Genomic DNA, 26830 nt, shown 5'->3' with positions numbered 1-26830 from the left:
AACCACAGCTTCCCATGCCTCGAGATAGGTGACGAATGGATAGATGACGAATGGAAAGGTGACGAACGGAATGGTGACGAATGGATAGGTGACGAATGGATGGGTGACGAATGGGTGGGTGACGCATGGATGGGTGACGAATGGATGGGTGACGAATGGGTGGGTGACGCATGGATGGGTGACGAATGGAAAGAGGACGAATGGATAGGTGACGAATGGAAAGGAGATGAGTGGAAGGGTGAAGAGCGGAAAGGTGACGAATGGATAGGTGACAAATGGAAAGGTGACGAGTGGAAAGGTGACGAGTGGAAAGGTGACGAATGGATAGGTGACGAATGGAGAAGTGACGAATGGATGGGCGAAGAGTGGGAACAGAAATCCAGTAGAAGCATCGTCAGAACCTCCCTGGGGAAGATCAAGGGACAGACTGTGTCCTTCAAGGGCGTCCCTGTTAGACAATTCCTCGGCGTGCCCTACGCCAAGCCCCCACTAGGAGAAAGAAGATTCAAGAAACCAGAACCCGTTGACCCGTGGCCAGGCATTCTCCAAGCTCTCCACGAACCCCCTGCCTGCACCCAGTACACCGAGAATCCGTTCCCTTGGTATGACCCCGAGCCGGGTAAGAGCGAAGACTGCATGTACTTGAATATCTGGGCCCCAATGGGGGCCTCTAAGTTTAGTAGAAAAGCTGTCATGTTCTGGTTATTCGGTGGTGGTTACTTCATCGGCTCCATTCGTGACCCCCTTTTTGATGGTCGAGCCCTCGCTGCTGAAGGAGACATCGTGGTAGTCACCGTAAGTTATCGTCTGGGTTCCTTTGGATTTCTGTATTCTGGAACTGAAGATGCACCTGGCAACATGGGTGAGTACGTTCATCTAATTTGAAGAGATTTTTTTTTATTTTTTTATTTTAGTTTAATTGTGATTTAAAACATTGGGAAAACTTTAATGTGTAATTGAGTTTGTGAAGAAACCAACTTTCCCAGTAAATTTGAGGTTGGAAAGGAAACGATGTTACGAGATGGGCGCCTACGTTTCAAATGAAGAATACAAAAAAAAAAAAAAAAGGAGCAGAGAATCTTCATCGTTGGAGACTTTTTGACTGTTAGGAAAGGGCCAGCGCAAACGAAGTGAATAATAATGTATGCTTAATTCCCTTTGTCACCGACTTCCAAGTCTGCTAGTGGTTGCTCATTTGAGCATTTGTCGAAAAGTGTTCAGTTACCTGCCTTTTACTATTTGTCCTTTTTATTTGTTCTTTGTGTTCTCTATTGAAACTTTACGCGACGGCGCACATAGGAGTATTTGTATCAAAAAACCAGACAAAATTATTTGATGCGATTTGTTGTCATATAATGCATTGAAACGTGCTATTCGATCAAAATAAGGTGTTAATTTGAAAGAAAAAAAAAAGGTATTTCTTAGAAAATTGTTACAGTCTTTCTCTTCTATACACTTATTGCAATTAAACGATTGATCATCTAGTATTTATCACTGCGTGCTTGCGTCTTGCGATCATCATGTTTACTGCTTCCAAGGAAAACGACTTAGTTTTTTAGAGCTGCTTGGGTCTACTACCACTTCTTGAGTAGGGGTTAGAATTTCGTAAGTGTCTGTGTCGTATGCATCTGTTACAATTCACTCGTGAAAAATGTAATCGGTGATGCTGCGAGGGCTTATTGCGAGTTACAGCTACCTTCTCTGAAAACTAAACAATAGGTTGGATTGCTAGAGAGGTCAAGTTCAGCACCCAGCATCAAAAATTTATATATACTTTTAGGCACAAGATGATAACCATACTGGTATGGGTCTACAAAATCTAACAGAGGCAGGAATAGTATTTCGTAATTTTGTTTCCTTCTCCATCAATAATCACAACTAGTACTAAAGGAACAAGTCAACTTTGTTTGATTTTTGCATCGTTTCCGTTAATGTTTTAAACTTTTTGTTTATAGTGTGTCTGCTATGTGTCTGCTGGTATCCATCATAGCCCTATTTTTATATCAGTACCATATTTTGCATTTTTCCTCAGAAGACGTTTCTACACTCTGTATTATATATATTTATACAGTCGCAACCCATCGCGTGGTCAAGCAGTAGGGGAGACCGGGGTTAGTTACAATTTTTTTCAATATTTTTTACGCTAAACTATTTTAACTATTTACACGCGTGAAACTTTAAAATGCATCTAGATTGTTTAACATTCATAACATATTTTTAAAAAAATGATTAAAAGCCACAACTACAAAATATTTCAAGTTTTTTGAATAGATGTAGATTGTAACAACTTACCCCACCACGGGGCATGTTGCTACAGTATATGGGGTTAGTTGTTACATGAGATATATTTCAGAACTTTTGACTATTCAGATTTACTTCATTAATGACTTATTCTAATAAATTGACATCTTCATTATCATTGTCCACTCGCGCGAGTACACGAATTACAATTTTTACAAGCATGTGATTTATCAAACTTAGCACATCGGTCATATGCCCGTTTGTCACAATTACGACATTGAAGCCGTTTAGTTGGTTTTTTGGATCTGAATACGGTTTGGAGCACTCCATGCAGAACCAGCACTCCATCTTCATCCGAAGGACGCACTGTTGGCACCTGTTTGCTTTTTTTTTTTTTTTTTTGCCTTTGTGTCTGTCAATTTCTTCTCTGTTAGACACAATTTCCTTTTCACAGATTTTTGTTTCCCAGCTTCGACTTGCAAAACATTTTTTACTGGTGTATCTGTTGAAGTGGCGCTGACCCATGGTTTCCGCTTGCGAACCGTCTTCACTTCTGCACTGCCTGCAGCGTTGGAGAAAGACCTTCACTCGAAAAATACATAATTTATTATTATAATTGTTGTAATTATTATTATTTATTGAACCATACATATTAACAATAAATTAAATCATATAATGAAAGAAATCAGAATTATTATTATTATTATTATTATTACTATCGTCATCCAACTGCAGTATTTTATATGAATTCAATCATGCAATAAAATATATCAGAAATACCACTTACCACCACTAGCATTTTTCATCTTACTGCAAAATCTCTCTAGTGTTATGAAATTCATCGGCTGCCTTTCGTAATGAACTCCCTGCAATTACTTCTTTGCCACATCCAGGTATGTTTCTCCAGGTGTTTTTCCCCTGTCTGTCTTGTTTTTATAGTCCCCCGCCATGTCACATTTAAAAAGAAAACATAATATTAAATTAAAACTTGCATGGGGCAAGTTGTTGCTTGTAACAACTAACCCCAACAAAATTGTAACAACTTACCCCATACGACGCCGCTTTAGTTCTTGGCACATATTACTGGTATTATATCTTTGTACAAAACTTTTAAATATGTTAGCACTTACCTAAAAATGTAGGCTTTCACGTGGTATAGAAGTAAATTCGTTATCTGCAACGGCTTCGTCACAAATAGAAAAATAACAGCGGAAAGAAAAATTACTTCCAGACTCAAAAAACCGTTTTCCTTGAGCACTCTCCATGCTACTGACTGCAAGCCCTCCAGTGATTGTCAGGAAATGCAGATGGGTGAGTGCTATCATCGACTGCAAGGAAAGTCAGTTTCTCCTGACAGTTAATTTTAAATTCGAATGTAACAACTAACCCCGGTCTCCCCTACATAAAGTTGAATTTCAGAGAAGGTATCTGTTACTCGTACTGACTCTTCATCCAGGCAGCATTCCTTCTGAACACTTTCTGCAATGGAGCATCTAGGGGTAATTGCTTTTGTTATCATTTTAATTACTTCCCACTGCCTGCTAGGGAAGACTCTGTCTGCAAAGATCGCGAGAGCCTCTTGACGCGTATGTTTCACAGCAACAGTTAGATTATTATAGAAGAAATAATAGTTTTTTTAAATTTGGTTGATCCGGTTGGTAAATAATTCATTTCTTTTATTGTTTTGGATTCATCACTGTTTATTAGTGCACTGACTTAAACCAACTACACTTGTCATGTTTTTAACAGGTATCTGATTTTGTAGTTCTTTAGTTTTACGATTTAGCTCAAGACAGGACTTTGATGGTCTCTGTTAATTGTGCAGATTTCGTCGACTAGTAATGGACTATCTTAGCCATTGTTCTTTATTTTTCAAAAAACGATCATCAATATAGCACTCAGATGCCTCTTTACATTTGAGCTCGGTTTAAAAATACTTCAAAACACACCGACTCATTATAATCTGACTATTTCCCTAATTCCTCAAGTTTTCTTCCGACAATGTAAACTTTTTATCCAGTATCATAGCTTTGAAATCGTTCATAATATCATATAACCCTATTCAGGTAAAAGACCTGACAGTTTCAGAAGAAGTTATAAAGAAATAAGAAAGAACTTCGAACTTGAAATAGTTAAGCCCTTTTTTCTCACCAACTTTAAACTCCTAAGAAACAAAATGGCGGAAATAGGCGGAAGATGTTTTCACAGAATATCATCGCAGACAGTCTATATTTTATGCCCATAACAAAAGTATAGCCCGACTCAACCCGGAAAGTAAACAAAAACCTTGATATCTAAAAATTTTAGGGAAAAATAAACTCCCAATTTTGACTTAATTTCACAGTAAGAACATGACAAATGTTAAAGCAATTCAACGAAACAGGATTTTAGATTGAGATACATACCTCCCTTTTCCATATTCAAAAGTTTGTTTCACTAAATCCCATCACATTCAAGTACAATAACAAGAAAACGGAGACTTAGCATGAAAAGCGTCGAAAACAATAGCGTCAGATTCCAATAACGTCTAAGTTCCGACTAGCGTACACCCTCGGAAATGCAACAGGTGAGAGTTTTACTGTTGTGCTGTGATAGAACAGTTACCTGACTTGAAGAAAAGTAGGTTTAAAACAACTTTCATCAAACTTTTGGATTTTGGGTTTTTGTCCGGTTTTATTGACCAAATACTCCTATGTGCGGCGGTGCAAAGTTTGCTTTCCGACAAAGACGGGTACAAGGAAGGGGTGATGAGGGCGATCGATGATAAAAGGAGGAGTCTAGCAGTCTTCACTAAAGCATTTTGAAAAATTTAAGCCTTAAAGATGCTATTATCTCAGAAAGAGTTAGGGGAAGGAATAGGTTCAGAGACTCTTTCCACCGGTAATTTTTAGAGACTCAAGTTCCAAAAAGCGCAATTTTAGACGACCTTGATGATGTTAGGTGGAGGGGGTTTCGAAAAATTCAACCGAAATTGTTCCGAAATTGAAGTTTTAAAGCGCACTTTTAGAGCTCCTCTTCAACGGAAAAAGGAAGGATTAGGTTCGAGGACGTAATTGGATAAACCTCTATATTCTACTTGTTTTAGAGAGTAAATCTGTAGCTTCTGTCCCCCTCCCCCATGTAAAAGCAAAAGTAAATCAGTTACGTAGTAAGAGGTAAGTTAAAAAGACAACTGTCCCTCCTTGAAAGATTTCTGGATCCGCCCTTGCTTTCCGACTACCCACTGTATGATGAAAATGCTTCCCGTCTTTCGACAATTCCATTACTAGAATAGATATTAAAAGTCTGCATTTGTATAATATAATTAAAAAGGATTCGTGCAAAACATAGTTTCATAGTAAACAAAAACTACATGTATTTAATATAGAGCTAAAGCCGAAATAGTTACAAGGGTGCGAAAGAGAATCCGGAGTTAAAAGCACCAAAAAAGTAGAGCAAACCAGACCAAACTATAATATGTCTTTTCTTATTTACGAAAAGAATTCATACGTTCCTGATGCGCTCGCTTTGGAGTGATAGAGGTCTCCCCCTCCCCCCCCCCAAAGCGGAGGCAAAATTGTTAGTTAGCATTCGCTTTTTCAATTCTAGTAAAAGTATCAAACCCATCCGACTCCTCCAGCACTGGCAGACTTGGGACTTGAAATCGTCGACTCCCGACTCCGACACCCTGTGTAATACTGAGGTTTTGGTGCTGTTTGGAGTCAATATTACTCGGGACTGCTCAAAAAGGCCTCGCATGATACAGTGCAGTGAGAGTTGACAGCTTGTTTTTGTTATACCCTTCTCTAGAGAACAAAATGTGATGTGTAATTTTCAAGAGTTTCTACCAACAAGTTTTAAAACCTTTTAATGACCATGTGCCTTGAATATCAACTATATTAATCATAGTATTCACCAAAGAAATCGATTTTTTTAATACTGTGGTCATTTTTTAGCCGACAATGTTTTCCCCATCAGTTTAGGGTATTATGGAATGCATGGTATTCCACTATCTCCGACGTCACCTCTGCATATAGTTATAGTATGTGCTTATGCTACCGTGTGCAGGTAAACGGCAGTATCTGTAGAAATGAGTTTTCGAGATATTTGAAGCAATGTGTGGTGGATTCAATACTAATAATAGGAAAATGTTTGAATTGGACTTTTTTTTTTCGCGTTTTTTTCAGCGGAAGCCAAATAAGCGAGAGCTTGTGCAATAAAGATAACGTACAATAGATAATAAAAATGCAAAAAAAAAAAAAAAAAAATGAAAACTGAAAATTTGCAGTTACTGTGCAATAAAGATAACGTACAATAGATAATAAAAATGCAAAAAAAAAAAAAATGAAAACTGAAAATTTGCAGTTACTGCCCTTTACCTGCACATGGCAGTACGCTTATATGGAGATTTTTATATAAAAAAGCAGTTATTTATAGAAATGCAATGGTATTTCATATTATCCTGCACTCATCTATATAGGGAGGGGTGAGTGCGAGTATATCGTGTATGTGTGAATGGTTATATGATAAATAAGCTAATTTGTCTGTTTTTAGGAGTTTGGGACATTCTGTCTGGGCTGAAGTGGGTGAGAGACCACATCGACTCGTTCGGTGGGGATCCGACCAGGATCACGATAGCCGGAGAGAGCGCCGGAGCCATCGTCGTCGGACTATTATCCGTTTCTCCCCTTGCGCGAGGCCTCTACGCTCGACAGATCATGCAAAGCGGATCGAACCTCTGGCTTCTCGCAGAGAACAGCACCAGGAACGAAGAAAAAAGTCAGAAAGTGGCCGAGCTAGTGGGCTGTGGCAATCAGTCCTACACCATACAGGACCATCCACTGCAGGTCGTCGCCTGTCTCAGAGGTAAGATCCCAGACACAATAGCTGTAAGATCATGTCGTAGCCGCTTCATGGCGTCGGGCTCCTAGCTGGAGAGTGACGGGTTCGATGCCTGCCGCTCGAAGATAACCCATACAGTGACTCCCAAAAGTGTTCGTACACCTTGAAATTTTGTTGTAAAACTAAAATAACGCAAAACTGATTTTGAATATGAAGTCCAATTTTTTTTCACGCCATTCCTATGCCATTCCGAATAAAACCCTCTAGATTTTTTCAAAATATTGCCAGATTTTATTTTTGAAATATGTCAGAAAACGATGTGACAGAGAAAAAATACGCCACAAAAGTCATCGTACACTGAAATAATTTCGAATAAATTCATGATTAAAATTATCATATGTGTTTTTTTTTATTATTATTTTTGCATTGTAATGACACTGTAAAGTCATTTGCCTTTAATTTTTTGTTTATTTATTCCTTAATGTTCTGCTTATTATTTTACAATGGCAGGTATGCGTAGAAAACAACAAACACGATTCGAAATTTGATTTTTTTCCCCTCACAGTAGCCGTAAATTGGTTTGAAATGTCTCTAAATTAGTTAATTTATACCATTCTATAGTGAAGTGCTTGAAAAAATGCTTTAAAGACAAGAATCGGATCGAAAACAAGGTAAGAAAATGTCAACTGGCAAAGTTAACAAAGCGTGCTCGGAGGTTTACAGTTAATAAAATTATGACAAATACACATTTGAGCGCTGAAAAAGTTTCTGCAGAATTGAATGAAACATTTTACGTTTAATCTTCACCTAAAACTGTTCTCTGATTAGGTGGATTAAAGGGGACCTCTTCCCGCAGAAATTTTCTTGTTCGTGCGAAAAACAGTAAGCTTACGTTTTCCGTCGTAAAATTAATGATAAATAAGCTCAAAACGTTTTGGAACAACGTCTTACTTATAGATGAAAATAAATTCAATATTTTGGGTTAAATTGTTGTATAATTGTCAATTGAAGAAAAAATGAAGAATTTAATAATAAGAACTGAGTTGGATCAGTTAATCAGGACGGTGAAGGTGTTCTTGTGTGAGGGTGCATAACAGCATCAGGACTTGGAAATTTGGAATTTTTCGATGAAATAATGAATCATGCTGTTCATTTAAATGCTTCAAAAAACAATTTTAAACTATTAGCCCAAAATTTGGCAATCGGAAACAACTTTGTTTTTTATCAAAATAACGATAAGAAGTACAGGTTTACGTTTGGTGCCTCAAAAATTGTCCTTAAACTTAGAAATATCTCCTCAATCGCCAGATTTAAACTTAATGGAATATATTTGGAGATATCTGGTGGCTAGATTACGAAAATACACCATTGAAACGAAAAGCGAACTAGAAACAGTAATACTCGAAGCGCGGCTGAACACTTATTCAGAAATTGCATAAAAAAAGAAAGAAAAAACAATGAAATCTATTCCCGGACGTTTAAAAGCTGTTGTTGATACTGCATGATATTCTACTAAATTATAATTTTGTAAAAAGTTTTATTACTAATTAAGATTATTTACTAATTTTTTGATATTTTTTCAAAGTGTACGAAGATTTTTGTGAAATAATTTCCGGCACTTTTTGGTTTTTGATTTAAAAAAAAAATAAGTTTTGACGTTTTATTAAAAATTTTCATGTAATTTTGTTGAAAAATAGATCATAGATCTTATAATTAAATACCTATTCCAAAATATTAATTCTAACCAATGCATAGGGGCCTATTTCATTGAAAGTCGTAGGTGTACGAACACTTTTGGGAGCCACTGTATATGCTAACGACAACTGGTGCCTGCTAAATCTGTCGTGGTGAAAGTCCTCCAAGTCCCCATTTCAAAGGAATTTCTCTGGAAATACTGGTTTAAGAGTTGCTCGACTTCTGGTCTGGATTAAAAAGCAGAGCTGTCTCCAGGACCACATCCAATCGGTTTAATCACGTCGTACGGAGGACCATGGAGTCTAGAGAGTAAAATCATGCCTCAGAATGTGTGCCTTTGACAATCGCTATACGATTTAAAGTGCATCAGTTTTCCTAATTTTGGTTAATTCATCGAGTGTGAAAACTGGATATTTTACTTTATACTTCCTCAAAAATTGTGCACAGCATTATTTAGATACGCAATTCTCCACTGTGCAGTACAGTATAACAAATCCTACAAACCTTCAACTATTGTCATTAAAATGTCAAGGTTTAATTCGGTAACAATATCTGGGAAGAAATGGTGTTTTAAAAATTAGGCATGAGTTGTAAATGTCCCATGGATATCCTGAATCTGTCACGGTCAGTTTATTACCCTTTAACTAACTGACTAAAGCACCCGGGAAGCCTTGTGAAGGCTACGCAGACTCTAATCACACCATGCAAATGCTGTCACTGCCACATTAGGTTTGCTCCAAGAAAAGACGCCACCTCCGACGATCACCCCCTGATAAACGATTGAAACTCTTAACGGTAATTTCAAAAATGTCTCATGATGCAATACTACTAATGTTTGATCTTTTATCAGTAAAGTACTGAGTTACAAAAGGAAGTAACATTTTGCCTCCAGGTGTCATTTTATCTTTTTTGTTTTGTTTTTATTTTCTAGTTTTTGATTATTTATACTATCTCCTGTTCCACCGTGTTGCTTTTCTCGGATGACTTTTCATCCAGAAGCTCACATTTCTTTGCATTGAAAAAGGTGTTCCTTGTAACACCGAAACACGTGTCTGCAATATTTTGCAATATTTGTGCTTTCTGACGTTGGATTACTGATTTTTTGAATTTTCAGCACAAAGGTATTTATTCGTTATTTAGTTGGCTTAAACGGGCCGTACGTTTGCATTCTACTTTCTTTTCTCTTTCTTCTTGCCTTGAATTTTTGGTTATATTTGTTATATCTGGTAGTTTTTGAATTTTGCTCGTTACTGTTTTAATTTGATTTGTATTTTTGATAATAATTTGTTCTTATGTGCTTTGATATTTTGCTTTTGGAATGTCTCAAATTAATAGGTTTTGCAATCTTCGTATTAAGAAGTTTCGCTTTTTGAACCACTTAAAATTTCTTCAAGAATGTAGGCGCAGGAAAGTTATTCCGAATTTTATTTCTTTGAAATGTAACTTACCACGGTCTGTAAAAATTGATAAAGTTATTTTTCGGTCGAAATTGGCTCTACTTAGAGCTTCGATCCAAGAAACTAGGAAACACCTCTCGTTTATTGAACGTGAGCTCTATGATTTGCATCTCTCTACTTCAAATTCTATTTCTGATTTTGATTATGTTGATAGAACTTCTTGGTCTAGAACCCTTCGTTCTTCGGAGAATCATCAAGTTGTTTTGAAAAAGAAATTAGCTAAACTTTGTAGAAATTCGAAAGTTGTTCCTTCGGAAAATTTACCAGTGGTAAATAAAAATGTTGTCGTTAATATTTCAAGTGTTCCTTTAAACAGTTCTCAAATTAATGCTCTGAAATGCAATGATAACTTTGCTCTGGCCAGCAAACCTTCTTTTTCTAAGCTTATTGCTCATATTGAGAAAGCTTTTAAATTTAGTGCCTTATCATCCAATCAAAAAGATTGCGTTAGGCATCTTATTGCTTCTAATGTGGACTTTAATTCTAGAATTTCCAATCCCGTCTTTACTAATACTGTTAGTCGTACTGTAAAGAATTTAATTTCTAATTCAGATATTGTTGTTACCAAAGCTGACAAGGGTGGTCAAATTGTTGTTCTTGACAAATCATCTTATGTTGACAAAACTAATGATTTGATTTCTTCTGGTCTATACTTAGAGATTTCTAAAGATCCGAGTGAAAATGAGTTAAAGGCTATTTCTTCTGCTGTCAAGTCTGTTCAGTCTATTCCATTAAATGTTAAATGCTCTGTTATTCCTTCTATTGCTAATTGCGCTAGATTTTATGCTTTACCTAAGGTACATAAAGCTGGCATTCCTTTCAGGCCGATTGTTTCCAATATTGGTACGGCTTCTTATAAACTTGCAAAAATTTAGTCTCTGTGTTTTCTCCTCTTATGAGTCATAATGTATTCACTGTAAAAAACTCTATCGATTTTGTCAAAAAAATTCAGAATTGCGTTCCAAATAATTCTTTTATGGCTTCTTTTGATGTGAACTCATTATTTACGAACGTTCCGGTCGAGGGTTCATTGTTATGCCTTCAGAGTAGACTGTCTGAATTTCATTTTACTTCTAAGGAAATTGAGGATTTAGTTTTCCTTACTCATACTTGTCTAAAGCAATGTTCCTTTGCTTTTAATGCTAAATTTTATACAATGTCGGATGATTTGGCAATGGGAAACCCACTTAGCCCCATCCTTAGTGATATTTACATGCATTACTTTGAGCTCAAGTTGTTTCAGAAACTACAGTTTCAATTCTATGTTCGCTTGTTTTGTTCTTATGAATCACGATCAACTAAGCATTGATGATGCTTTATCTATTTTAAATTCCATTGATCCTCATATTCAATTCTCTTGTGAAAAAGAACAGAATAATTGCCTTCCATTTCTGGATGTTCTCGTTTCTCGAACTGAGTCCGGTTTTGAAACTACAGTTTATCGCAAACCTTTTGCTGTTTCATTACCCCCACATAGATTATCGTCTCACCCTCCTAATCAAAAATATTCAGCTTTCAACACATTTGTTTATCGTGCAATGAATATTTGTTCTTCACCTGAGCTTCTTAATGCGGAACTCAACTATTTAAGAGCTGTGGCTGTTGATAGAGACTATCCGCCCACCTTAGTTGATTCCATTTATAAAAAACTTTGCAAAAAATCTCAAAATATTGCTCTTAATAGAACTTTTAACACTAAGAATTTAGTTGTTCTGCCTTTCTTCCCTGGTATTAGTTTTCAGGTTGCTAAGATTCTGAAGCGATTCCAATTCCAAGTGGTATTTTCTCCTATTAATAAACTTTCTTTCTCTTCTCTTAAAGATCCTATTCATCCTCTTAATTGTTGTGGGATCTATAAAATTGTTTGCAATTGCGGACTCGGATACATCGGACAGACCCGCCGTTCTTTGAAATTTCGGTTAAAAGAACATCAAAACTATGTGAGGAAACAACAGCTGAATAAATCCAGTATTGCCCAACACTGTTGGGAATCAAATCATTCTTTTGATTTTAACTCTTATCAAATTATCCAAAAATGCCCCAATTCGTTGGATCTTGATTTTTGGGAATCTTTCCACATCCTGAGGAACCGTTCTAATTTAGTCAATGATCTTACTGCAATTCCCTATTTTTCTTCTGTGTGGACTCCTTTGTTAAAATTGGTTTAGTTTTTATATTATTTTTTATGTAAACGTTGTACATTTCTTACTTTTATTTTTTTCATTTTTTGCTTTCTTATTTCGTTTTGTGATTAACTAATTCCAATATGTTTATCCTTCACTTTGTTCTTAAATGCATTTCTCCATTTGATACATTGCTTTCATACATAGTTTTTCCCGCTGGTAAATTTATTGCTAATTTATTCAGAGTGGTTTCATTTTTGGACTTTTTGCATTGTTTATGGGTTTTCTTGGAAAATTTATTACTTAACGGTTTTTTTCCTGATGGAATTATATAATAAATTTTGCCTCCAGGTGTCATTTTATCTTTTTTGTTTTGTTTAATTTCTAATTTTTGATATTTATACTATCTCCTGTTCCACCGTGTTGCTTTTCTCAGATGACTTTTCATCCAGAAGCTCACATTTCTTTGCATTGAAAAAGGTGTTCCTTGTAACACCGAAACACGTGTCTGCAATATTTTGCAATATTTGTGCTTTCTGAAGTTGGATTACTGATTTTTTGAATTTAACATTTATAATGTTTAATTAATTAAAATTAAAATATTGGTAAAATACCCACGCTATGCTCTCTTCCCAACAGGAACAGAAAATTTTGTGAGTAACCTTACAGAAATCCTTATTTCAGCTATGCTCTACCTGAGTGGTTTGAGAAAGAGATCAGTTCAGAATAGCGTTTCTTAAGTTGTGTTTCGCGGAACTCTAGAGCACCATGGATATCACTCAGCGCCTCCTCGAATCTTCTCCGAAATCTTCGTTTTTAATCAAATTGGTTACTTAAAAAAATGTAAATAAAGTTTGTGCGAATCTTTTAATCAATATGTTCTGAATGAACAGTACAAAAAGTATCAAACTGAAATGTAAATTAAAAAGTCATAGTTAATCAAATACCACAATCCTCTGCATCAATTCAAGAATGAAACTTTTATTAAAACGACACTTGATTTAGTATGACATTGGCCCTCAGGATTAGGGTGATAAAATTTAATATAAGTTTTTGTTGAAGTTACTTTTCGAAGACACATTATTTGGAATATTGTTCGTTTTCACTGTAAGTGAAGCATTTTCAGAATGTTATTGTATTCGAAATAACCTATTTGAGAAAAACCGAGGGTTCCACGAAAAAATGAACATTAAAAAGTGTTCTACTTCTGAAAGAAATTAAGAAATGATGGTTTAGAATATTAGAACTACGCAGGTATTTTTTAATTTGAGCCGGTAATTGGTGACACCACAGATAATGACTTTCGTCTCTTTAGATGTGGATGCTCTGGAACTGAGCAAAGCAGAATCGAGTTTGATTCCTCACTCTTCCAGGAGTTTCCTACCCCAGTTTGGCGACGAACTCCTCCCCGAGAATCCTAGGATAGCCACTGCTATGGGCAACTTCCAAGCGAGTAACCTCTTGATCGGTAACAACCTTGACGAAGGATCTTTTCAGGTAAGATATCTTGAACGATTTCTCAACCATAACACGAGGCCAACTCATATGACCAATGGTGATCAACCGACAGTGTTTGACGATTGGTCACCAACCGATTCAATCTTCCGTCAGACACCCGAACCGCCATTTGAAACAATCTTCAACCAATCAAAACACGCTTCAATCAGCTATCCGATTGTGGTTCGAATCGGCGATTAATATGATCATTAATGTACTGCAGACCACTAACCTTTTTCGGACATCTAGCTTGTAAATTCATCAGGCCCGGATATACAAATTTCGGGCCTCCTACAAAAATCACTGGGCCCCCTTAAAGCACCCTGAAATTTGCTGTTCGGGCCTCCGCACAGAGGAGTTTTGCGGGTACATTGCAGAGCATTTTTTAACATAGGTACTACGCGACACCAATGTCACGTAGTGAAAAAACTCTGTCGCCAAGAAGATGCAAAATCAAACTACTGGGCGACATTGGAAAATTCAACAATGGTTCCACTCCTCGTTTTTGTAAAAGGATTTCAAGCCTTTCTTTTCTTTCCTCTTGAGCAACAGAATTATATCGGGCATTTTCCAGCTGTCAACCAAAAGCAGTTTTTCTCTTTTTTCCCTACTCGTTTAAAACCGCCCGACTGGTTACGAAAACATGTCATCCCCTGCGGGTTAAGGGGTGCTAATTGTTGTCGCCATCGAGTCATCATTGTACCGTACATAGACTCAGTGGTGTAAATTCCAGACTAATCAGTGATTCACTCGGGGTGTGATGATTTTTAGCGGGAACTTGAGGGCTTATGAACAAAATGGGCAGTTTAGAGTAAGAGTTTACGAACGAAAGACGCTTTCGTTGACAGATTTTTTTTTTCTCTCCCCACCCCACCACTCAGCATGAAACGTTGTTCTTTCCTTCATCAAAAAGGTAAGAGAAATAAATGATTATGCTTTGATTTTAATTTGTTATTTAATTCAAATACATACGCTTTTTATTTTAATATATGTCTGAATAAACAAGAAGAATGTCAGGATATGGTTTAGCAGTGGCGGATGGGACAGCATGAACCGGCCCTGGCATTTACTAGCCAGCCGGCCCCTTAAGAGTTGCTCCTTGAAGAGGAGATGCCCCCCCCCTTTTTTTTCTCATATGTAAAAGATAGAGCGGATACAGCTTCCAGTTTTAAGAGGAGTTTTTGGAGGTTTTAGGAAGTTTTAGGAGGACTCATATTAGGAGAATTACGTTTACGAATGTGGAGAAAAGAAATAAATATTACGAGCACTTGCATAGTAAAAAGTGTAATATTCGTGCAGATGATGGGGGGTTCCGGGGGAGCACCCCCGCCCCCATTCGACCCCCCACCCCGCCCCAAATTTTCGAAATTATAGCTACAAAAACGTATTGTTAGACTATTTTTAGATGATCTTGGCCGATGTTGGCGAAAGGGAGAATTTGGAGATTTCCTCCAAAATTTTATCGAAATCAGAGCTTAAAAACGCATGTGTAAGCTATCATTGGAAACACTAAGAGAAGGAAAAGGGTACAGAAATTGTTTCTAGGCAAAATATCTCAAATGAAGTTCCCAAAGCGCCAATTTAGACGACAGTTAACTCTTTTTGGGGAAGGGCGATGTTTTTTGAAATTGAAGTTCTTCAACAAGTTTGTTATCGATAAATTGCTCACCACCTCCCGCCCCCAAGTCAGTATATGCAGGCTTTATGAGCAATAACGACTTATGAGCAATTCTCCACTTTTCACGGGAACGCGATATCCCGTGAAAAGTGGAGTAACTTTTCACGGGATATCGCGTGAAAATAGAGTGTATAATGTTAATGAACGTGTAAAGTGAAAATTCAGACAATTCTTGCGGAGGAGAATTAGGAAGTGATCCCCCAGAAAATTGTTGAAGTTCAAGTTCTAAGAACATACATGTATAGATCATCATACATGTATGGGCACATATAGGAATCACATACATGTAGAGGAAAACGGATAAGGTGAGGAATCTTCCGCGGAGTAGATTCTCAAAAAGCTTCAGGTGGACGATATGTCAAGTTCTCATGGAAACATTAGCCCTGTGTTAACATCAGCCGATGTCTAATGGACTCAATGCACGTCGATAGGTTAAAAAAATATCATCTACTTTTTTTACACTTGTAACGTTTTTACACTTGACCGCTCATTTCATACATACTACTACGTATGTAAGAATAAAGCGGTCGTTTAGTTATTTCAGACGTATCTCAAAAACAGAGGTAGAGAATGGGTTCACAGATTCTAGTTTAAGAGCAAGTAATTAGAAGATATAAGTATTGACAATTTGAACCTAACCCTAAGTATAATATTCACTCCGGGGGGAGGAGTAGAAATGGTTTCGGGTTTGTAGTCTTAAAAAAAAACGTAGAAGCAATTTTCACCCGTCATACCTCGACGGGCGGCTTTCTAGTTCCTAAATAATATTCAAAGGTTTAATTGTTTCATATTCAAAGGTTGCATTTTCTTTTAAAATTTTGCTGAAAAAGAAATATTTTTTGCCACTGGAATTCCATTTGCTATTTTATTATTACTATTTAATTTTTTAAATACTGGGAACGTTTTCTTTTTTTTTTCCATCACTAATTAAAAATTGGCAGCCTCCCCTGGCGACGGCCCTGCCTTTGCGTGTCCGTTGTCCTCCTACAAACTAGAGGCAGCTGTTAGGGACTTAGAAGGTCCTGGACAGTTATGCAACAAAGTTATTTACCGGCGCACCTTGAAATAGCTTACTCACAGCATGAGTTTGTAGAGTTCTCTCTCTCTTTTTTAAATTTTACAACCATTACTTTTCTTGCAGCGATTTTCTTGTAATTCGTTTAGAAATGCACCGGATATCAGGCCAGGATCTGTGTACCCGCATAACCCCAGTGTGCGGGGGGTGGGGGCCGGGCCCGTGTCCTTAAAGGTCCAATGGACAAAGAAATTGCAAAAAAAAAAAAAAACTACCACTAAGACTGAATAAGGTTGCAAATTTTCACTGCTGGCCGAATTTTGTTGCAGGGGGGCCCAAAATTTTTAGATCTCGGCCGCACTATTAGGAAATGTCCATTGATATTTAAATAGTTTTAAAAAAAAGAAGAAAAAGAAAAGAAAAATCATGTTTTTTTTTTTTTTTGGTACTATTTAATTGTAAAATTCAACGCGGTCCAAACAGAGACGGCCCACCGGGCATTTGCCCGGATGCCCGCCGGCCCCATCCGCCACTGTGGTTTAGAGAGGGGTTTTTACACTTTTTTTACTCATGGGTCACATTGCAAGTTTTTGGAGATGAGGCGGGACAACAATACTTTAGTTCATATGGTTTAGTTCGCACTCCCCCCCCCCTTCCCTCAACCTGCCACATTCATCCATAACTTTTTTTAGAATAAACGCTTAGTAGCATGGGGCAGGGGCGGATACAGAAAAAATCTTTTGAAGGGGGTCCGGTAAATTGAATGCCCCCACACCTACATTCGGTGTTTCATAGCATAGTTTTCATGAATTTATTTTAAAATGTTTTATTTATTTATTTTTTTAATATTCCTTCTGTCAATATGAATCTACTTCTATAAGTTCCTGAATATTATTTACTAACTAGAAAATTGCCCGTCAAAGTATGACAGGTGAAAATTGCTTCTACATTTGAACGAAGCCATTGCCTGTTTGGTGATATTTTGATACTTAAAATTGTAACCCTAACTCCGGTGGATTAACCCAAAACTCCAGTAGGTAGCGTTCATTTTTGACCATTTTTTCTTTTCTTTATTCCCCTGAAATGACAGTCTTACCAGTAAAACTGTTAAGTTGCCGGATCGAGTCACAGTAAGGTCTTTCCCAGCATGTTAAACATTACCAAAACACATTATCAAATTATCATGCCGTGGCGCAAGTTTCATTGTTAAAACACGCGGGTTACTCGATCATTTGCTATTATATATATATGAGGATATGATCCCTACGAAACTAAAAGCTGGATGCGACCATGCATGTATTTGTCTTCTAGAAAGCAGTAAATGCTAGCCAAACGTTCGTTTGTATCACGCCTCGACATATTTAAAAAATACTAATTGTTCTGTGTTCTTATTTGTAACAAGCACATCTGTTTCGTTTCAAATGTGCATATTTGATGCGTCTGTTCTTAGTTATGCAGAAATAAATCACCAGGGTCATTTTCCAAACTTTTGCCTAAACAACATTTGAAAATTTTCAAACAAAATATCATCAATTGTTTTATTTATTTCGGGAAAAATTTCTTGTAATAGTTTATTTTTAAGGGTACAATCATATTCGAGGCAGTGAGAAGCAAAAGGATGCAAATGGCAAAATTAAAAATTTGGAGATAACCAGTGCAAATGGTAGGTGAACCCTTTCTCTGTCTTGGGGCAAGAGATGGTACTAGTAGCCCTGGTAGGTGCTGCTGTACAGCATGATTTAGAAAAAAAATCCAAATAACGAAAGCCTACCTAGGACGTTATCTTTATAAGCGCTTTACTAGAAACTTGAAAATGTACATTTGCATCCCTTTGCTTCTTATTGCCTCATTTGAGCTTAGTATTTCATACAACTAGAGATATTTTACTTTAAAAGTAAATTTTTCACCTTCAATGTGTTACTGGACAACATGACAGTATTTTAACGAAGTATTTAAATGTTTATTTTTACGAAAAATCATACATTTTATGAATAAATTTGTCCCTTGAATCGCATAAAAAATAATAATTTTTAAATAAAAATGCACAATATTCATCGTCATGAGTGTTACTACGTATCATATTTTCACTGCCTGTCAAAATTATAAATGAAAAGAAAAAAAAATATTTTAAAATAATATTGTTAGAAAGATAACATTGCTTTTAAGTAAGCTACATATTCTAATAGAGTTATTATGCATTTCTTTTTTTTTTTTTTTGAATTGAATCTTAGAACTTGTTTACTTGGTAAAACTCGCGACACATATGATTAGACTTTGTTAAGATGTGCCGTTTACGTTAATAATCGTGGTTTTTCCAAGAAATTGCCATATGATTTCTTTCATTTTAACTACACATTAAAAAAAATATATTATTGATTCCACCAAGGAAAAATTAGTGAACGAATCGCGATAATACGTTCCTTTGAGTTTGAAACCAGTGAGTTAAATGTATTCTGCCACTCTAGGCATCTGACTCCAGCATTACTTCTTTAGCAAACAAAACTGCTTTTGTTCAAAATATGCAGTGTGTTTTGTGTTCTTTTTAATTATCTATATCCGTAACCTTACCAAAGATAGTCTAGAATGCGATTTTAAGTTTACAAATTAGAAAATTTTCCTGAGATGGGAAATGTTCTCGTATGGGAGGCCTTTCAATCTCTCCTCCTCTTAAATCTCCATAGATCGTTTAAAACAGCATTTTCAGAGTTACAATTTAAACCAATTTCTGAAGGAGCTCTCCAAACCTCTTCTCCCCTACCATTACCAAAAATAATTAGAATGCATTTTTAAGGCAGCAAGTTAGAAAAAATTTCCTGGTGTGGGGCTTCGAGTCTTTCCTTCACGTAACATCATGAAAATATGGTATTAACCTGCGTTTTTAGCACTACAATTGCAAAAAAAATCCGCCGGAGAACCCCCGAACCTCCCTCTTCTTTACATAATTGGAGATAATATTTGCGTTTTTAAAAGGTTTCAATTTTGAAAAATGAATGAGAGAAGAGTGGTCCTTAGACCCCTTAATATTACAAAAGACAGTTAGAATGCATTTCTAAGATTACAAATGAGAAAAAATTCCTGGGAAGGGCCTTGAAATCTCCCCATAGACAGGGGAGCCACCAAGCCATTTCTCCCCTAACATTGTCAAAGATCGTCTAAAATGCGTTTTTAAGATTACAAATTTGAAAATTTTCCGGGGGAGAAACCCCCGGACCCCCCTATTTTGGAGTTATCAATATTTAGATCTATTAAAGGTTTACTCATAAACCAGAAGCTGAACCTATTATCTTTGTATGTATTTAAGATACGCTTGAATTAATTAAAGGGCCGCCAGTTCCATACGTCCCCTACGTTTTTGATCTCACGACGGATATAAAAAGATATATATATATAGCAACAGTTAGACATTTAATTATTTTAAACTTATGTCGCCTAGTGAAATTTCCTTAAAAAATGCTCTGGTACATAGATCCGAGCCTGAAATTTATGTCTCCAGTTTGTAATTCATCAGTACAACTCGCCAGGGCCAGGGCGAAACGATGACATCTCCTAGAGCCATGTTTTAAGCCACAATGATAATCAAAGTATATTTGAACCCTTTATTTAAGTTATACTAGCATCGTTTGAGGCCACCTAGTCTTTTATTCATTAACCTTTATACAACTGTGAAAGTCCCTATGTCATTGACTAAAAAAATAGAAGAACTAGGTGATCTCACGCGAAAGCACTTTGCCTCAAAGAGTTAATACGTACATGAAAGGACTGTCATGAGCCAAACCCCTCCTGTGAAAATTTTAGTTGCATTAGTAAAAGAATCGATTATTTCAGAAAGGTTGCAAGTCCAATTAAAATGAATATTATGCCTGTTTTTGCTAGATATGTTATTGGCAGAAATTTAGCTCATTAGCTGTCTAATATGTCTCAAGAATGTTTCGGAAATATTTTAACTGTGTTCTTCGGCGCTATTTTAAGATATCAGATAAAAATAGTTAACGATTCATATAAAAATATCAATGTTTCTGGAGGTTCTGATCGGTAAAATCTTTCTGTTTTCGTTTCAGATCTCGACCAGTAATCCCGATCTGTACGGATTTTTCGGCGAGAAAAATCCACACATCGACAAGAGTCTCGCTAAGGACACGATGCATGCCATATTCTCCAACCTCGGCTTCCCGGATCCAACTGCTGTGGTGTCCCAATACCTTCCGGATAGCATCGAGGAGGACGATTACGAGTTGGTCCGGCAACAGCTCTACATGGCATCCGGAGACTTTTCGCTGCTCTGTCCCACCGTCTACTACGCAGAAAGCAGCGCCATAAAGGGCAGCGACGTCTACTTTTATTTTTTCACAAAGCGCCCCAGCACGACGCCCTGGGCTCCCTGGATGGGAACCACGCATTATGAAGAAGTCCAGTTCGTATTCGGCTCTCCGCTGAAGAATCCAGAGAAGTACGAAGTGGCAGAAACTGCTCTGAGTGCGGACATGGTACGTTACTGGTCCGAGTTCGTGAAAAATGGGTAAGTAACGCAACCTTTAATCTTTGTCAAACTTATCTGGTAACTTTGGTAGTCAAACACAACTCTGTAGTCCTTTAAATATTGCTATAGGTCGGGTGAGCAAACAAAAGACAGGCACCACACATCACAGATACACAAAAAAAAAAAAAAAAAAGTGAGGGGATTAATGGCACGGTATTCGTTTTTTTTTTTTTTTTTTTGTTTGCCAAATTGGGCTTTGTTATTGGAATTTAACGTAACTGAATACAAAGGTGTCTAAAAATATGGAACATGGCCTCAAAAACAAGGAGGAGTAGCCACGGTAAGCTTCCCCCTTTCAATTTTGATTTCCATCCTTATGGAATAACATGAGAAAAGTCTATTTATTTGCAGTTTTTAGTTTTTATTTCCGTGAAAAAATTAATCCGCCCTGTAAAAAATCAATTTTCAATCGATCATAAATTCTTCAGAAGAACTGAAGGGGTAACTGCTACCCTTACGCACCACCTATGTCCCAAACATGCACGTTACATTACTTCAACAAGCATTAGCAATAAAGTGGAGGGAAAAGGTGTATATCAGGCATCTTTCTTAGTACATGCAATATACCAGACAGCTCGGTTATTATATCCAGAGACTGCAGTTTCGTTCTTATTCGAACTCATTCGTCCGCTGAAACGCTGGAGCTCACTCTCACGTGTCCAACTGCGGATGCTATCCTCTCGCTCTGCATCAACAAAACTTAACTACGACAGTTGCTGCAACAGCCACAACTTTAGCCCGAATGCCTGGCTTCGGAGCTCCATCTGATGAAATATCGCTCTCTCACTTCTCAGCTCCATCATTTAGGAGGGAGTAATGCGTCGTATGCTCAGAGAGCACATAACCCAACTCCCCCCCCCCCCCGAACATTAAGGTCCTTTTGGCCTTAGGTAAAGATCCGTGGAATCAAGTCTCGCCTCGGACACATCGCTCACTCTGCTACCACATCCGTACGCCACAATCATCATCGCCGTCCAGAAGGGGGAGGACCAAGTAGTCTGTCGAGTTCGTTGATGAATCGTGTCGTTTCGCGGGTCAAAATTACTTTTGTTTTCGAATTACTTTGGTGTCTTTCCACCCCTGCTACCTCAGTGGTCGCTTATTGAGGGAAAACTGACAAGTGTGTCCTTGAGCTATTTGTCACATTTGTCAAAACGACTTGGTCAACTGATCTTTGTACGGTCTATGGTGTGGTGATCCAGTCGTGAAGTTAAACCTTGCTGCTTTGCATCTTTTTTTTAATTTAGGGAAAAGAGATGTGTCGAACGGAGAAATTGTACACTGTAAAACCGATTCAGAAACGTTCCTGGAAAATAATGGGCAGCTGATGTGCCCAATTTCTGCTGGTAAAATATCTTACTAAAACCAGGAATGTTTTCCGCTAAAATTCAGTAAACTTCCTGAAATTATCCCGGAAGCTTCCTGAAAAGTTCAGAAATCATCCTGTTTTAAGCCAGTCTTGTCTCTATAACTTTAGAGTAAACGTAGGTAGGTATAGTATAATACCTTGGCACCTTCCTGATTTATTAAGAAAGTTCCATAAGCAGTATTGCAAACACGGCCAAAGCTAAGCCAAAATTGTAAGCAAGTATCGAGAATTTTACTCGCCTGATTTGCAAAGCAACGTAGTTCATACTTTTTCGCTCCCTTTGGGATCTTAAACAGCATGAACATGCCGTAATCGAACGGAAGCTGATACACTCTATGAATACGCTCAGTTAATCTTTAAACTGGGAGCTAAAAAAATATTTTACTACAGTAAGAAGTCTGCATTCGTGCAAGTTGTAGCAATTCAGGAAACATTTTGACTATGATACTTGATTTTTCCAGGAAGTGTATAGAAACCATTGAAATCTCGAAACGTTACACGGAAATACTCAGTAACGTGTCGGAATTTTTTTACAGTGTATTTGAAGTTCGTGTGGACTATTGCGATGTTTTAGTTACTCCCTTGGGCGTTCCAGTTAAGTGGCACCTAAAGAGAGAAGTTCCCGATAACACACCAACCCTAAGAAAGATAGGCACTGTTGCACGTCACCTAAAGGCTTGTTTGACAACCGGCGGGCGTTTATAAGTAGCGTGGGATCTCCGCTTTGCTCATACCCTTGAGAAATTATTTTACATTTACCATTAAAACACGAAAAGAAAACTATTTCCAATACCTGTCAAAAGTTAAACGATTTTGCTGTTCAGAATTTTATAAATTGTTACTTGAAGAATGGCAGAATTGAACAGAACCACTGCGGGGAGAACTCTCGGGCCCCCTCTCACTTTTTAATCAGTTGGATACTTTTTCTACATGAATTATTGATGTCTATTTATTTCTTCTTCAACAGGAGACCGAGTCCAACCTGGCCGAAATACTCTCGTGAGAATCCTATCCATCGCATTCTCGACACAGGAACCGAGCAGATGGGCACTGGGCCTCACAGAGACGCCTGCGACTTCTTCAGGCCCTATTTCGGATTCTGAATCTCTTCTTTTCCAAACAATATCACAAACCATCGATAATGTAAATGGTGTGTAAAAATAAATGGTCATGCCTGTGAATTTTTAGTTTATCCCTGACCGACCGATGTAATATTTTTTAAACAGTTAAGCAGTTTCAGAAATTTTTCTTACCAAAACCCATAAGTTTATTCATGGAGGAGGGGTGAGGGTCACTCTTTAGCATGAGCCCCCTAAAATGTTCGTCTGTATCCGCCCCTGGATAGACGATAAGTAACCCCCAATATTTGGTGTTTAAGCGCATTTCTCTTTTCGCTGACTATTCCACCAGGCAGAGAAAAAACTCTTTCCGATGAAACAAAAGTCGTCATCACTATCAAATACTTCGACACAACTTTTAACAGTTCTGAATTTGTACAGTTATAATATTCACCGTAATAATATATAGAATTCTCCTTTAGTTTAAGAATTGGAGTCTTAGAATCGACTGCAAGAACTGGCAGCAGCCTACCATTGTCGAGTTCTTCCAATAGCTTTGACCTCTTCCTCACCCTCCAGTTATCTTTTACCATCTTGTAGTGATCTTTCCAAAAATCATCCTTTACACAGAAAAATCGATCTTTTTAAAGGTGCGCAAATTAATGAAATTTTTGGAGCAATTCCATACGTAAATTTAATTACATAGCGAGAAAATTGGAGCAAATTTTACTATAATTTTTAATTATTATACAAAAACAACAACATCGAAACCAAAACATCGATGTTCCGAAAACATCGAAAGTAAAACATCGATGTTTCCAAAACATCGACATCGATGTCGCACCCCTACTGTCTACTGCTAACAAGGCGTGTCTCATTTTTGGCGAAACGGCGCTAAAACTAAACGCGTTCCTGCTAACCCTTGCAGAAAATGAACGAAGTCCATTTTTATTGCAGCAGACAGGCTCACAGTGAAGGACAAGCAGTAATTATATAGATAACACAAACTTTTCACATGTTCATTACATTTCCTTCTCTTCAAAACCCCTATTAGCAAAATTTCTTGCATCAACCTTGACAGATCTCGATATTGTACTGAGGGCGTCAATATTGACGTGTTTCATGGCCCCCTCTAAATCCGCCCCTGGGGGGGGGGGAAGTTTCCCGAGGCTTTTAGCGTCCCTATTAAAGTTAGGAAATATATGCCCAAAACTACTAGTATCAAATAAATTTCCAGAAGAAAAAAATAAAACATATACCGTGTACCCTTCATTAACCGGCATGCCGGAAAAAAATTGAGATTGACCAGCATGCCCGGAAGTTCGGATTTTCTGGCATGCCGGATAATCCGAGGTTTATTTTGCAGCAAATCAAAAGTAAATTTCCCCAATCAGAAAGCAAACCAAGGGCGGATCTAGAGGGGGGCCATGGCTCTCCCAAAGCCTTGTGATTGTAGAAATTTTTGTAAGAAAAAAAAAAGAATGAAAAAATATTGTGAGAAGATATCAAAATTTAACACATGTATTTTACTGAAAAAAGATGTAGAGGCCTTAATTGGGAGATAAATTAAATCCCTATCCTCAAAACAAAACTTTTATTTCCAAAAGTTTTCTCCATCTTATACATCATTTCTTGATCCCAACTGCAGACACTTTTGGACGATTTCTAAATGCTGCGGTTCTCAGAGTATACCTATTGTTCACAAGACCAAAGAGAGCCTAAATTAACGTTTTTATGCCTTTAATTTTGAAACTAGGAAGAGAACCTCCTTTCTCCACGCCCTTTCACAAATGCCTTGATGAGTAGCAAAAAATTGCATTTGAAGTCTTTTATTTGGAAAAAATGTCAACGGAAACTAGCTTATCCAGTCCTTATCACTTAACTTGCTTAAATTAATTTTTTTTTTTTTTGGGACTTCAATTACAAACGAATTTTGATAGGAGCCCCTCCCTCCCTAGTTTATATCGTGATGATAGCTTTAAAAGGAGGTTTTTTAGAGGAGCTCACGAATCTTCCATCCCTTTCCAAAACTTGCATAAATATAGTTAAAAATCGAATTTTTAGAGCCTCAAAGGCAAAATATTTCCAGGAAGGAAGGATTCTAAGCACCTTCACACTTCTTTTAATGTAAGCAAACATTACCTAAAGGTGCATTTTTAGGCTGGACAGCTGAAGAGCTAGAAGAGCACCCCTCCTCTTCTAACTTTTCAATGTAGGGTAACACCCCCAGTAATTGGCACGGCACCAGTGATTGGCACTTCCAACAAAAAATGTCCTAAAAAAAGACTCGTATCCATTTTTTTAAAAATAGAAGGCTATATACCAAATGAAAGTACATTAATTTTAAAGATTATAACTTCAATTCATGTTACTAAATGGCAGCAGTACGTAGGAAGGAAAAACAATTGTGGCTTGCGTCAAATCAGCCATTTGTGTTGCAAAAGCTTCTTCTCTGGCTTAAAGGAAGCATGCACATAAATCCATTAAAATCTGACTTAAAATACATTTTAAATTTTCATTGTCAAAAGTTTTGTGTAGTTGAAAGGTGTTACTTTAACTGTGTAGAAGTATATTTTCGTCCCTATTAGGAATTTTAAAATAATGATGGGTGCCATTTACTGGTGCTTCAATTTTGCTAGTCCCCAGTAATTGGCATGTGTACCAAGTACTGGGGAGATAGCGTCATTTCCGCGATAAAGCTGAGTGAGGTGTCATTATCTTCAGTTTTTTGCGTAGATTACGAATATGATAAAGCGGAAATTGAAATCGGTAGCTTTTGTACAGTAATTGTCAAAAAAAGCATCAAAATCATCAATTTTTTGAAGTTGCGGCTTTTTGTCAATTGGAGTGACTTTCACCAGAAAAAAATCCAAATGAAAGTTAGTCAGTAACTAATTTTATACTGGGGGCTCCGCCCTCTGCTCGATTCGCTCGCTAACCCCCGTTCGCCACCTACGGTATCTCAATGCCGCCTGCAGCGGGTGTTTTTTTTTCAAGAGAAAGAAAACCGACTTGTTGCATTTGATAAATAAATATGAAGAAAACTTATGCAAAAAAGTATGCTATATGAGTTTTTAACTATACTTGGGGCAAACCTAACTTGGTAGCACTCGTAAAATCAAAACTGTAAACGGAAGGATGAAACAGCATTAATTTCGATATATTTTCCATGGAACATTCCAAATTTATGTTTCTATTTCTCTAAAATACTTTTCCAACATGAAGAAGAGTGATTTAGCATTAATTTATATAAAACTAGTGGTACCCGCACGCTTTGTCCGTAATAGAACAACTAAAAGGTCTTTTGGTTCGCCTGTGTGGCGAATTTTCCCTCCAATT

The 26830-nt window shown here is 37.2% G+C and overlaps 1 protein-coding gene across 1 annotated transcript; it reads left to right on the top strand.

Moving 5' to 3' along the window:
• Window positions 1-99: 99 nt before the first annotated feature.
• On the top strand, window positions 100-23536 carry LOC129228408 (acetylcholinesterase-1-like). Its single transcript, XM_054863087.1, has 5 exons — window positions 100-862; window positions 6775-7086; window positions 13653-13834; window positions 20586-21043; window positions 23401-23536. The coding sequence occupies exons 1-5, from the start codon at window positions 100-102 to the stop codon at window positions 23534-23536; spliced, it is 1851 nt and encodes a 616-aa protein (XP_054719062.1).
• Window positions 23537-26830: the final 3294 nt, after the last annotated feature.

This window comes from Uloborus diversus, chromosome 8, assembly GCF_026930045.1.
Source record: "Uloborus diversus isolate 005 chromosome 8, Udiv.v.3.1, whole genome shotgun sequence".
NCBI lineage: Eukaryota > Metazoa > Arthropoda > Arachnida > Araneae > Uloboridae > Uloborus > Uloborus diversus.
Note: the sequence above shows the minus strand (reverse complement) of the source record. Positions and strands in the feature narration are given on the sequence as shown.

Excerpts from the sequence above, each read along its gene's own strand:
- LOC129228408 (XM_054863087.1), top strand. The coding sequence starts at position 100 with ATGGGTGACGAATGGGTGGGTGACGCATGGATGGGTGACGAATGGATG. Across the intron at positions 863-6,774 it reads AGATGCACCTGGCAACATGG|GAGTTTGGGACATTCTGTCT; the intron begins GTGAGTACGTTC and ends GTCTGTTTTTAG. Across the intron at positions 7,087-13,652 it reads GGTCGTCGCCTGTCTCAGAG|ATGTGGATGCTCTGGAACTG; the intron begins GTAAGATCCCAG and ends TCGTCTCTTTAG.